General features: G+C 41.7%; 1 protein-coding gene across 1 annotated transcript; it reads right to left on the reverse strand.

The window, feature by feature from the left end:
* Window positions 1–6,754: 6,754 nt before the first annotated feature.
* Window positions 6,755–9,316, reverse strand: LOC103667912 (olfactory receptor 13A1). Its single transcript, XM_008696186.2, has one exon. The coding sequence runs from the start codon at window positions 7,739–7,741 to the stop codon at window positions 6,755–6,757; it is 987 nt and encodes a 328-aa protein (XP_008694408.2). The 5' UTR covers window positions 7,742–9,316.
* Window positions 9,317–12,724: the final 3,408 nt, after the last annotated feature.

Raw genomic sequence — 12,724 nt, forward strand, 5'->3', positions numbered from 1 at the left:
GATACAGCCTCATGGACATGTGGAACTATAACAAAAGATCTAACATTTGTGTCACTGGAGTCTGAAAAAGAGAAGAAACAAAATGGAGCTGGAAAAGGACTTGGAAGAAACAAAGGCGAAAACTTCTCAAATTTGGCAAACGATATAACTTACAAATCCAAGAAGCTGAATAAATTCTACATAGGATAAATCCAAAGAAATCCATATCAAGCCACGTTGTATTCAAACTTCTGGTAAGTGAAGAGAAAGAAAAGGTTTGGAAGCAGCAAGAAAGAAACAACACATTACCCATGGGAAAGAACAATTCAAATGACAGTAAATTTCTCACCAGAAACCATGGGGGCCCGAAAGAAGTAGCACAATATTTTTTCAAGTGCTCAAAGAAAACTATTGCCAATATGCAGAATCCTACATCCAGTGAAAATATCCTTGAGGAATGAAAGGGAAATAAAAACACTCTCAGATGAAGGAAAGCTAAAAGAATTTCTCACCAGCATACCTATCCTAAAAGAATGACCAGAAGAAGTTCTCTGAACATACAGGAAATGATATCTAGAACAACCACTAAAAATGCTAAGCAAATACATACACTCAAAAGCACTATAGATAAATCAAAACTGAATTATTATAAAATGTTCAAGTAACCCACATGAAGGCAGGAAAAAGAAAACATGGAAATGAAAAACAGAAAGAAAACAAAATATAAAATGGTGGATGTAAGCCCTAAGACATCAAAATGTGAATGGTCTAGATACACCAATTAAAAGAAATATTGATAAGATAGATTTAAAAACATAACCCAACTATATGATGTCTATAAACACTCACTTTGAATACAATGATACAGGCAGTTTGAAAGTAAGAGGATGGGGAAAGATTTTCATGTAAATATTTATCAAATGAAGGCAGGAGTGGTTATATTAATATCATACAAAGTAGACTTCAGAGCAATGAAAATTCCCAAAATCAGAGAGGTACATTACACAATGATGAGAGCATCAATCAACAAAGAAAACACAGCAATCCTAAATGTGTGCACCAAACACAAAAGCTGCAAAATATGTAAAGTAAAAACTGACAGAACTGAAAGGCAAAAAAGACCATCAACGATTATATTTGGATACTTTACAATCCCTCTCTTAACAACTGATTAAACAAGTAGCCAAAAAAATCAGTAAGATATAGAAGAACTCAACACCATCAACCATCAGGCTCTAATCAACAATTACAGAACACTCCACCCAACAACAAAAAATAAAACAAAAGCTCTCAAACTACGAATGAGATCAGGAGAAAGTTCTCTAGAGCATTCAGAAAGATTCCTCTCCCGCCCAGTTGTGCAATGAGGCACATGTTGACCCCTTTTTAAAAAGGATCCTGAAATCTGGAAGAGGAACCCTGAAAGAACTCTTAACTCTTATAATAAATAGCAGCTAAGGTCACCAGAAATGTCAACAAAATCAGAATTATGGTCTCCTTGCTCCTGGAGCAATATATGCTCTGGCCCTTGACATGCTGTCAAGTGTCTGAGATGGAAATTGATGGAGTAGGGCTTAGATCTATCAGAGCCTGAAGCACTCCAGCTGGAGACCACAGGAGCAGCAACAGCAGCAACAGTAAACCAAACACCCATTGAACAGAAACCTATATGCAATGGTAAGCCAACGTCCAACTGAGAAACAGAAATCGTATCACACAACTTCACAGAGAAGATTTAATTTGGAAGTGGTTAGACAAGTTTTAGAGGACCGTAAGGGCATGAAGCAAACACTGAGGTGATACAGAGACAGCAAGTGCAGAAGGAAGCTTTATCTCCAAGGATTGGAGGAACCAAGACAGAGCTTAGAGCTGTTGTAACTGAGGAGCCCAGAGAAGGAGCTCCACTGAGCTGGGTCAGAGACCTCTGATGGGGGTGTGTTTCCTGGGTAGCCCTGGTCTTCCTGTGGTGTGAAGAGACTCTACAGAGCTAGGACTCAGGCCCCTGAGGAATGGGCACTTCTCAGAGAGTGCTGCTTCCTCAGGAACTTGGAGGAGAGAGCTCCTGCTCAGCTGGGATTCAAACCTCTGAGTAGGCAACATTGGTAACTACATCCAGTGCTTCCTGCAGGGCTAATGGGGCTGCTCCTGCAAGTGTGAAAACTGCAGCCAGCTGCTGCCACTGGGCCCAATCACTGCTGCAAAGTTAAAGAAATAGCATTAGGGCAATGCTGACAGAAGCAGGAAGCAAGTGGAACAGAACAAGTCCTTCTGCCTCTAGTGTTTCAGTCTTTCTCTGGGGCCCACTCAGGGCAGAGACTAACAGAAATCCAGCTGCAAAGGTGAAACATGGCTTGCAGAACCCCAGGCTCAGAGTTCCAGGGCTAGGGTTGGAGCTGAGAGACAACAGGTTAATAATGAGCCAGTTGCTGCCCAATCAACTCAAGACCTCCCCACCTAGACTAGCTCAAGCAGCTACCCCAGGACAGAGGGAAGCAGGAGAGTGTGGTGTGTTTCCTGGCATGGAGACCCAAACAAAAACTATGCTGGGTAGATTAATTAGCATCCCAAGGAATCTAAGTGGAGGTTGGATTATAACTTGGGCTTTGAGTTTTTCCACTGTCCAATAAAGGAAACATGGATGACAATTTTGTTTTAGATACAGACGTAGTGAAGAGAAGGGCCATATGCACCCCAATGTTCATAGCAGCATTGTCCACAACAGCTAAATCATGGAAGGAGCCAAGATGCCCTTTAACAGATGACTGGATTAAGAAGATGTGGTCCATATATACAATGGAATATTATTCAGCCATCAAAAAGAACGATTTCACAACATTTGCAGCAACATGGACAGGACTGGAGGAGATAATGCTAAGCGAAATAAGTCAAGCAGAGAAAGACAAGTATCATATGGTCTTACTCATTTATGGAACATAAGAAGTAGGAAGATCGGTAGGAGAAGAAAGGGAAAAAGGGGGGGTAAACAGAAGGGGAAATGAACTATGAGAGACTATGGACTCTGGGAAACAAACTGAGGGCTTCAGAGGGGAGGGCGGTAGGGGATTGGGATAGGCCGGTGATGGGTATTAAGGAGGGCATGTATTGCATGGGGCACTGGGTGTTATACGCACGTAATGAATCATGGAACTTTACATCAAAAACTTGGGATGTACTGTATGGTGACTAACATAACATAATAAAAAATTATTAAAAAAAAAAGAAAGCACACATTTATGGTGCTACCTAATCACCATAATTCATAATAATTCAGAAAAATGAAGCATTCTGATGGGTCTCCTTCTTCTCATAAGTCTATCATAGCCTGTACAAGAGTACAAGTGTTGAAGATGGAAAAGGCAGCATGTGGGAGCACATGACAGCAGATCAATTCAGTATCATACCACCAATAGATTCAGACTCAGATGTATGGAAAATCCCAGCCCACTAAAGACCTGAGGCTTGCTTACCCCCTAAAAAAGGACAAAGCAAGAACTAATCATGACATGGTCCTCAAATCTGATATGGGGCCAATGTAAGGAAACACTGTCCTCAAAAACCCAGACCCTCTCTTCATCTCATGCTTTTCTAGAGAATGCCAGGTGTACTCTCTAGCCGAGCTGCCAACATAGTATGACCCAGCTATGGTGCCTAGCTGACGGATAGAGCTCTCATCTAAGGAGGCTACTGGGCTCACTACAACTGGTGGTGGAAAACTAAGGACTAGCCCCACCTCTGGGCTCTGTACCCTCCCAGACAAGGTGGGCCAAATGCCTTCTGCTTGCCTTTGATAAATTAACCCCTCCAATCTCCTCCCTAAGAGAAAGGAGGCTCTTAGATTAATTTTAAAAGATAAAATGAGAATCTGTTCTTTGCAATGGGAAATTAAATGTGACGGGGCTTCTGTAATCTTATGAATCCCTTTCTCTGGAATAAATGCCTGCCTCTACCAAATGGGCTTCTAAGAAATCCACATCTGGGGAAATGGCTCAGGTCTCTCATCTCTGTTAAGTAAGTGACAGACATCACTGCACCAATTCAGTATCCCTGAAAAAAAAGTTATTAGGATCTAAATCTGTGTCCTCTGCTGAGGCCAGTTGCTACGTTTCAAAACACTTTCAGGGACGCCTGGGTGGCTCAGTGATTAAGCATCTGCCTTAGGCTCAGGGCGTGATCCCAGAGTTCTGGGATCAAGCCCTACATCAGGCTCCTCCAATGGGAGCCTGCTTCTTCCTCTCCCACTCCCCCTGCTTGTGTTCCCTCTCTCGCTGGCTGTCTCTCTCTGTCAAATAAATAAATAAAATCTTAAAAAAAAAAAAAAAAACACTTTCAAAAAGATTACTCTTCCAAACCCACTGGTCAGGTTGGACAGGAGCTGCAGCAGGCTTGCCACTTGTTAATAAAGTCCCTTGTCCCAACTGTGGACAGTGCCAGAAGGTGGAGTCCATGACAGGCTCTAATATACTTTGGTGGGTAAGAGCATACACTCTGGATTCATAGAGCTATAGTTGAATCCAGCTGCCTCCACCTCCCACTCATTGTGTAACTTGGATATATTACCTGGCCTCTTACAGTGTTACTGGAAAACCAGAGATAAATTGTGGCAGTACTTCGTCTCAGACCTTACATACAGAAGCTTTCACCTTAGCTGGAGGCAGTAGTCAGTGATGGAAGTGGCACAGCAGTGACCACAAATCCCAAAAGTGAGAGATGCTGGTGGGCTGTAGCTCAGGGGTTCTCACCCAGAGATGATTTTGCTCTATCCTCACCTCCAAGGAGATTTGGCAATGTCTAGAGACATTCTTGTCTGTAGTGGTTCTACTGACATCTAGTTGACCAAGGATGCTGCTAAATTTACTACAATGTACAGGATAGCTCCTGCAATGATCTAGCCCAAATGTCAACGTCAAAGTTGACAAACTCTGTTGTAGTCATACCCAAGGATCAATTACTAAACTAAAGAAAAAGGAAAGCCCATATAAAACACAAGAATACAAGTACCTCATTGTCTGGAGCCAAAGGGCGGGAATGTGGCTAAGACTTCAGTTCATAAAGCAGCCTCCACGGAGGGGGAGCTGGATGTACCACAGATCCATATCTTATCTCCATCGCCAGACCCCTTATCACATGGCTGTTGGTACTGGTGGACTAATCCGGCGGAACGCTTACAGAAGATCTGCTTGAGTCAGGGAGGCCAAAAGGATAAGGGCTTGTGGTTGGAGAAACATCTGAAGAAAGGGTGAGCCTCCCTTGACTGATAGACATTATCAAAGACAAAAAGCAGAGAAATGGGTAAATTGGAATTTCTAACAGTTCCTCTCTGTGGCTCTTCAAAAAATTGATAATGTGAAGTCATAGTCAGCCAGTCATAGAAAATGCTGCCTGCTGGATGCCTGTGGAGTCATGAGTTTGTCTGCACTAAATCACAAGGACTAATTTTAAGAGATAACATACAGGGAAGCAAGAGCTGCATCTCTGTCTCAGCTAAAAAAGGCAAACTGGTGCTGGTTCCTGCAAAAGGAGCCACAAAAAAAAGTCTCAGGTATTAAGTCTGCTGAAGGAAAAGAATGCATCTGTTCTAGAGAAGACAAACTCCAAGCAAGACAGCGCTGTGGCAGGGAGGCATGCCGCACCTGGAGCTAGAGGTCACAGACAGAAGGACCAGCTACTCACACAGGGCTCCACTGCACAGGGAAGAGAAGTGATCTGAAAACTAAAATGGACCTTTCTGCATTTGAAGAGCAGGAAAAAATGTTTTGGGCCTGAAATATGACAGGCTCTGGGAACCTGGGAGAGAATCCACTAAGGAAAGATGGATGATCCATCTCTCAGGAAATCCATTTGGCCTTTCCTGAATGGAGCTGGTCTCACTCATGAGCCAGAGGCTTCCTGAGATAAACAGGATCCAGCCCACATCAGAAACCACCAGAATGGCTTCTCACTTACCCATCCCAATGTTGCTTCTCACTAGGTCATTTTTAGAGAGTTGAATCCACTGCCGCCCCAGCAGCCGCTTCCTGTGTGGCCCCAGCATCTTAACCCCCACCTACGCTTTCCAGCTACCACCGCAAACATTACCCTGAGCCAGGCAGAGGTGAGGGGCTGTGAAATCCAGACTTCCTTGGCTGCTCCTGTCCTCAGCGATCACTCACCAACAGTAATATCCTAAACTTAGATAGTGCTTCATATCATATCATTGTCTTTAGTTCTCTTGTTCAGTCTTGATAGCACCTCTGGCTTGTTTATTTTCCTCATCACACTTAGAACAAACTACAGCTGAAGTGGGTTGAGTGCTCTGAAAGAGTCTGAATTTGAACCCAGATCTTCTCCCCGACCAGTGCAGGGCTCCTTCCACACTGCACACATCTTTGTACATCCACACCATCCCCTGGAATGCAACGCTCTTTATGCCTTTTCTTTTTATATTCGCCATCATGGGTACTGGTATATTCCTAACTGAATTACCAATTTTCTAAGGCTATAGAGCAAATGAGTTTTGTTTTATCAAATGAGTAATGTGCTTTTAATCACTCAATACTTGTTTAAATATTTTTTATTTTTTTGAAATCCATTACAAAATGTAGAAAGTATAAAAATTACAAGATTACAAGAAATCAAGATGAATAACAATAATTGTTCTTCAAGTCATGTTGAAAATCTATTATTAATCACACTGAGTCATAGTGGTAATTTTCAAAACCTTATTCATTAGAGAGTCTCTGAGACCACTGCAGACTTCAACATGCAGTCTCCAAAAAAAAGCTTCAGAAGACAGAAATTAATTTCTGGAGAAGGAGAAAAGCTTCCTGAGGGCTGCCTTGACCTCCTTGTTTCTCAAAGTATAGATGAGGGGATTGAGTGTAGGGCTCAACATAGTATACAGTACGCCAGCCAACTTGCTCTTCTCTGCACTATAGCTGGAGACAGGGCTTATGTAGGCATAGAAGACAGCAGTATAATACATACACACGACAATGAGGTGGGAAGAGCAGGTGGAAAAGGCTTTTTTCTTCCCCTCTGTAGTCTGCATCTTCAGGATGCTAGAGATGATAAAGCCATATGACACAATGGTCATCAGGAAGTTCAATATGCCATAAAAGGCATCAGCCAGGACAATCATGATGCTATTCACATAAGTGGAGCTACAGGAGAGAAGCAACAGAGGAGGGACCTCACAGAAAAAATGGGTAATGACATTGGGGCCACAGAAATTTAACCGTAGCATCAGCCCAGTGTGGATGGCTGTGTTGAAGGCACAAAGCACCCATACACCTGTGGCCAGCTTGCTGCAGAATGCCTTGCTCATTGTGGTACTGTAATGCAGAGGGTGGCAGATGGCTGCGTACCGGTCATAGGCCATGACCGTGAGGAGGAGCAGCTCAGAGGATGCAGACCATGTGAGGAAATAGAGCTGGGCCATGCAGCCCCCATAAGAGATGGAGCTCTCCTCTGACATCAGACCCTCCAGTGCTTTGGGCATGACAGAAGAGGTGCAGATAATATCCATAGTAGCCAAGTTGAACAAGAAAAAGTACATGGGGGTATGGAGCCCAGGGTTGAAGGCGATGGCCAAAATGATGAGGATATTACCTGTGAGGGCCACAGAGTAGAGGGAGAAGAAGCAGCTGAATAAGAGCACATGGTATTCTGGGTGCTCTGAAAAGCCCTGCAGGATAAACTCTGTCACTAGTGTCTGATTACTCATGGTTCTTGGGCTGAGAGGCGTTTCCAGGACTATCAGGTGAATCTTAACACACAGCTTCATATGATTTCAGGGCTAGAGAGAGAAATGAGAGGTATTCTAAAGTAGGCTGCTTCCATTTTCATTCATACCTGACATCATGCCATCAGCAATATTATACAGATGTACTGGAACTTGTTAATGAAGAGAAACATACCAATACGGCATTAGGCAAAGGGCATGAACATTTAGCTCATAAAAAGTGAGTACAAATGGCCAATTAAATTCATAAAGCATCATTTAACCTCAAAGAAATACAAATTAAATTGACAATCCACTGTTTATGAACCATGATTGGGCAAAGTTTGAAAAGCCTGGTTTTGACTAACATTAGCATGGGTGCCAAGATGCGGCCTTTTAAAATTCATATTCCATTTGAGCCAGAACTTTCACTTCTAGGAATTTATCCTAAGGAAATAATTAAGAGCATCCTCAAGGTCAGTGTATTACAATGTATTGATACAGCATAAAGCTCTATACCTCTCAAAATGATGCTTTAGAAGTGTTTTACTGATGCTTATACAAATAGAATGAAGAAAATTCAAAAGTAATGTGTACAATAGGATCTTATTTTGAGTTTAAGGGGAAAAAATCATGTTTGTATACATACATGTAGAAAAAAAACTGACAAATGATAGAACAGAATTTGAATAGTGGGGATAAATTATACTTGATTTCATTTCTTTGCCTTTACTTCTCTATATTTTCTGATTTTTCCATTTAACAACCTTTCTAAAAGGCAGGTCTGATAGAATAAAGGCTCCCAGCTGGTACTCCTGGATCCACCTCCTCTCAGACAGTATCTTCCTTCTCATGTCATTCCTCAAAGCCAAACTCCAGCCACACCCAGACTATCAGTCTGGCCAACACACCAGCCAGGCCAGACGTTTGTGGCTTTGTTCTTGCAGCTCCCTCAGCCAGAAATGCTTCCTTTCTCCTTAACCAGGTCTATCATCATCTCTCTCCTTTTAACATCCCTTCCCTAGAGAGAAAGGACCTCTCTCTCCTTTGTGGCCCCAAGGGGTTCTGTACTGACTTCCGTCCTAGAACCCATTACACATCACTTCATGATATGGTCCTCTAAGATTGGGGCATTTGTCTCATTCATCTCTGAGCACCACCTCTTGGTCTCCAGACCCGTGCCTGGCACGGAACAGGTAGGCCCTCAAACATGTTTGTTGAAATAACAGTAAAGAACAGTCCAGTACCAATAAAAGCAGAGTGGTTTCTATTCTCAACACAGCGCACATTCTGTATTGTTTAAGATGAAATCCTCATGGTACCACATTTGCTTTTCCCTTCTTTTCAACTCTCTACTCATTAAAAGAGTTAATTTAAGGAAGATGCTGATTTTCAATTAAGAATTCTGCTTTTTGTCAAACTTCAATAACTGTATTTACCACTGAAGCATTAAAAGGTTTATACAAAATGACTAAACACCTATGATCAAGTCATATCACTGCTTTGTAAGGTGAAGACTACTCTTTGAATAGAAGAGCATAAAATTTCTCTGACTCAGAGCGATAGGTTGTGTTAGTGTAAAGTCTGTTCAAAGCTGATGCAAATGATGGAGCTTCATCTGTATCTTCCCAGCAGCACGGTATCAGATCAGCTCCATCACTCTGCCGAAGATAATAAATGCAATATTTTTTCACTTGTTTTGTATTTGTTTGGGACAAAAGTAGTGAATATTATTTTTGTACAAATTGAGCTGGGGATCTGGAGATTTTATTTGCCCTCTGGAACTTTCCTGGCTCCTCAACAGTCTGATGGGTGGCTCCTGTTTACCTCCAGGGACCACTGTGAGACTGAAAAGCTGAAGCAGGCTGAAAAGGAACAGAGTTGGATTTGCCCCATGGATATCTCCAGTCATCACTCACAGTCCACTGTACCATACAGATTCTAAGCCAGAGACTCATAATGCTGCAGCCACACCTAAGAGGAGATAGACACCTCCATCACCAAACACCGAGCAATAGTGTGTGGGTCTATCACATAGCATTACTGGAGTACCAAAGAACCTATCATGAAGGAAACCTTATACCCAGTCTTTAACTCCAGAGTGAGGACAGAAAAATAAATAAGTAACTGCAACATAAATGGAAGTTCTGAACAGGTGCTCGGCACAAGGAAGTGTCAACAAGCTGATTCACATTCAGGGAACAAATTATCCCTCAGATAATTACCCTCTCACTATCATTTCCACAGCAGGTGGACAGTCTCCTCATCCAACTGGTCAACAGGAAGATCAAAGAATCCAGGAGCCAAGATTCTTTCTGTGAGAATGACCATAAAATCTCTGTTGGATTTCAGCCAGTCACTTCCTCTTCTGAAAATAAAAAACCTTTCTCTCCTGAGGTTTGTAGGGCATTGGCTTTTACCCTCATTGAGCATCACAAAATTATTACCAAAGATGTGAGGGAAAAGAAAAAGATTTCAGGTACTAATTGCCAAGTGTAAACACGTACTACATGCAGACTACATGACTCTCCACATGTGAGGTGATAGGACATTTAAACAGTGATTATTTTCCACACTTACCAGACCCTTCAGCACTCGAGTTTCAAAGAAAATAAAAATGCATCTTGGATGATTTGATTACTTTAAAAAAACAGCACAAAGTGTCCTCAAATCCCTGATATTAAGAAGTTCATTTCACTTAGTTTTTCATAAAGATAGGTTGGATTTTATGTGAAAGACAATTTATTTTTAGTGAAACTTAATCTTAGTTCCAATTTATTATTCATAATTTCAAAAGTGGAGAATTATTGCTATTGTAAGGTATTCAATTAATAATGGAGAAGTTGACTACTTGTATTATTTTTATCACTAAAGAGGTTTGAGGATTTTCAGACACCATAAAATTAATCCAGTGTTCATCTATTACATATGAAGGTAAATATTCCTATTATAGACACACTTCACAAACAGAAAAAGAAAAATCAGAAAATGCCAAAATCTCATACATTTGGCTTTAAATCTGAAAGATACTTTGAAGACAACCTAGTCCTCCCCATTTCTTGTAAAGTCACAGAGTCATCCAAGTGACAACCCTAGTCACACAGAGTATTCATGACAAAGCTAGTACCTAGTCCCAGGGCTTTGGGACTGCAGCCTAGAATTCTTTACTGTGCAATTTGCTAGTTGCCCCACTAAATCTAACCTAATCAAATGTCCAAAAAAAAGTCAAGAAAAAGAAAAATCAACCAAGAATTTATATGATTATTATTATGATTGAGGTGTGAATGTAAACCCTAAGCTCTCAGCCAGTCTGCATCCTATTTGCTCTATTCATTTACTGATCAAACATGAATAATACAGAGTGATAAATCTATAAATGTTACTGGTTGTAGGCCAGCTAAACAAAAAATATCAGGTCTTATATATACTGATAAAAATTAAGCATACTTAGAGTTATGAGCAAAATTTTTCTCATCTTTTTATATCACCCGATAGAATGAGCCATCTTCAGAATACTCATAATTACCTTGAAAAAATTCTTCACCTTTGTGGAGCTAACAGATTTTATGTATAGCCATCCTTTCCCCAGCAATCATGACTGAGGTTGGGAACATGGTGACACGGAAGCAGTATGTAACGTAGGACAAGATCAGTCTAGATAAAGGCTTTCTTCCCCTATTTAAGCTAATCCTGCCAAGAATTTGTGACTCATCTTCAGCAAAGTTTGTCACTGCCAATGGGAGACACCTGGGACACCTGTTCTCAGCTATTACTCTAAGTGGACCCTGAAGGAGCAATTAAGTACCACTTTTCTGGGTGCTTGGCTGTCACTGGTGTTCAGACAAAGGCCAGTTCAGATTTCTGATTCAAATGTATATAAAAGGGTGTGACCTTGGACAGAGAGCAGGACCAAAACTTTCTCCTAGCTCACAGAATCTGGGGCAGTGCAAACCCAGGTTCAGGTGCTCAGAATAATGAGCTCACACATATGGATTGGGCTGGGGGTGGGAGGGGCGGTCAGGAAGGCAGCTGGCATTTCTAGACTGCCTTTTATGGAAGTCTAGAGCCATGAAGCAAGTGTCCCCACGTTCCCCAGCATAAATCATCCCTACCAACAGCACTGGCCCCCTCACCATCTTTCACTCATACCTTGGCTCCCTTACCAAACTATCTTCCCTTCCCCTGTCCTCATATTTTCCCTCCCTATCTAAATCCCATCCAGATCTAACTCTATCAACTCTACCAAGGCTTCTTTGACTTCCTGGAGGGAAATGATTACTCTCCGCTAAATTTCAGTCACATCCAGGGACTCCCCCACCATGCTTTAGTGACAATAACGTGGGCTTTGGAGTCTTTAGAGACCTGGGGTCAAATCCCAAGCCTGAAAGCTACTGGTTGTGTGACTTGGGGCAAGTCTCTTAACCTTTCCGGGACTTAATTATAATAAGACTTACCTCATTATCACAGTACCTAATACATGAGAAGGGCTTGGTAATATTTTACTTCCTCTTCCCCCCATGTGGCACCTGTTTACATATATATGTTCTTTTGTATGAGCAGAGAATAGGCTAGAAATGTCTATTACCTTCTTCCCTATGAAAATGTCCTGAATATAGCTGACAATGCATAATTGTTGATCAAGTGACTGATTCGTTTGGTTGGAGACTTAAGTGAGTTTGTTATTAAAAGGCACTTCAATCACTTCTGATTTTACTAAGCAGTGTGATGTACTTAGAACAAGCACAAAGTAAATAGTTTACAAATGGCTTTGAGACCTGAACTTAAGTTGTTGTGTGAATTAATGTCTTTTTTTTAAGATTTATTTATTTATTTGAGAGAAAGAGCACGCATGCCCACGCATGTGAGAGGCAGAGGGAGAGGGAGAAGCAAACTCCCTGTTGAGCCCGGAGTCCAATGAGGGGCTCAATCCCAGGACCCTGAGATCATGACCTCAGCCAAAAGCAGACACCCTTAACCAACTGAGCCACCCAGGTGCCCTGAATTAATGTAAGTCTTATAATCTCTCTGAATTCAATTTTTTAATCC

Source organism: Ursus maritimus, unplaced genomic scaffold (assembly GCF_017311325.1).
Source record: "Ursus maritimus isolate PB19 unplaced genomic scaffold, ASM1731132v1 scaffold_7, whole genome shotgun sequence".
In the NCBI taxonomy this organism is placed as follows: Eukaryota; Metazoa; Chordata; class Mammalia; order Carnivora; family Ursidae; genus Ursus; species Ursus maritimus.

What these genes read in the sequence shown, in the direction of transcription:
- LOC103667912 (XM_008696186.2), bottom strand. Translation starts at nt 7,741, where the DNA reads ATGAAGCTGTGTGTTAAGATTCACCTGATAGTCCTGGAAACGCCTCTC.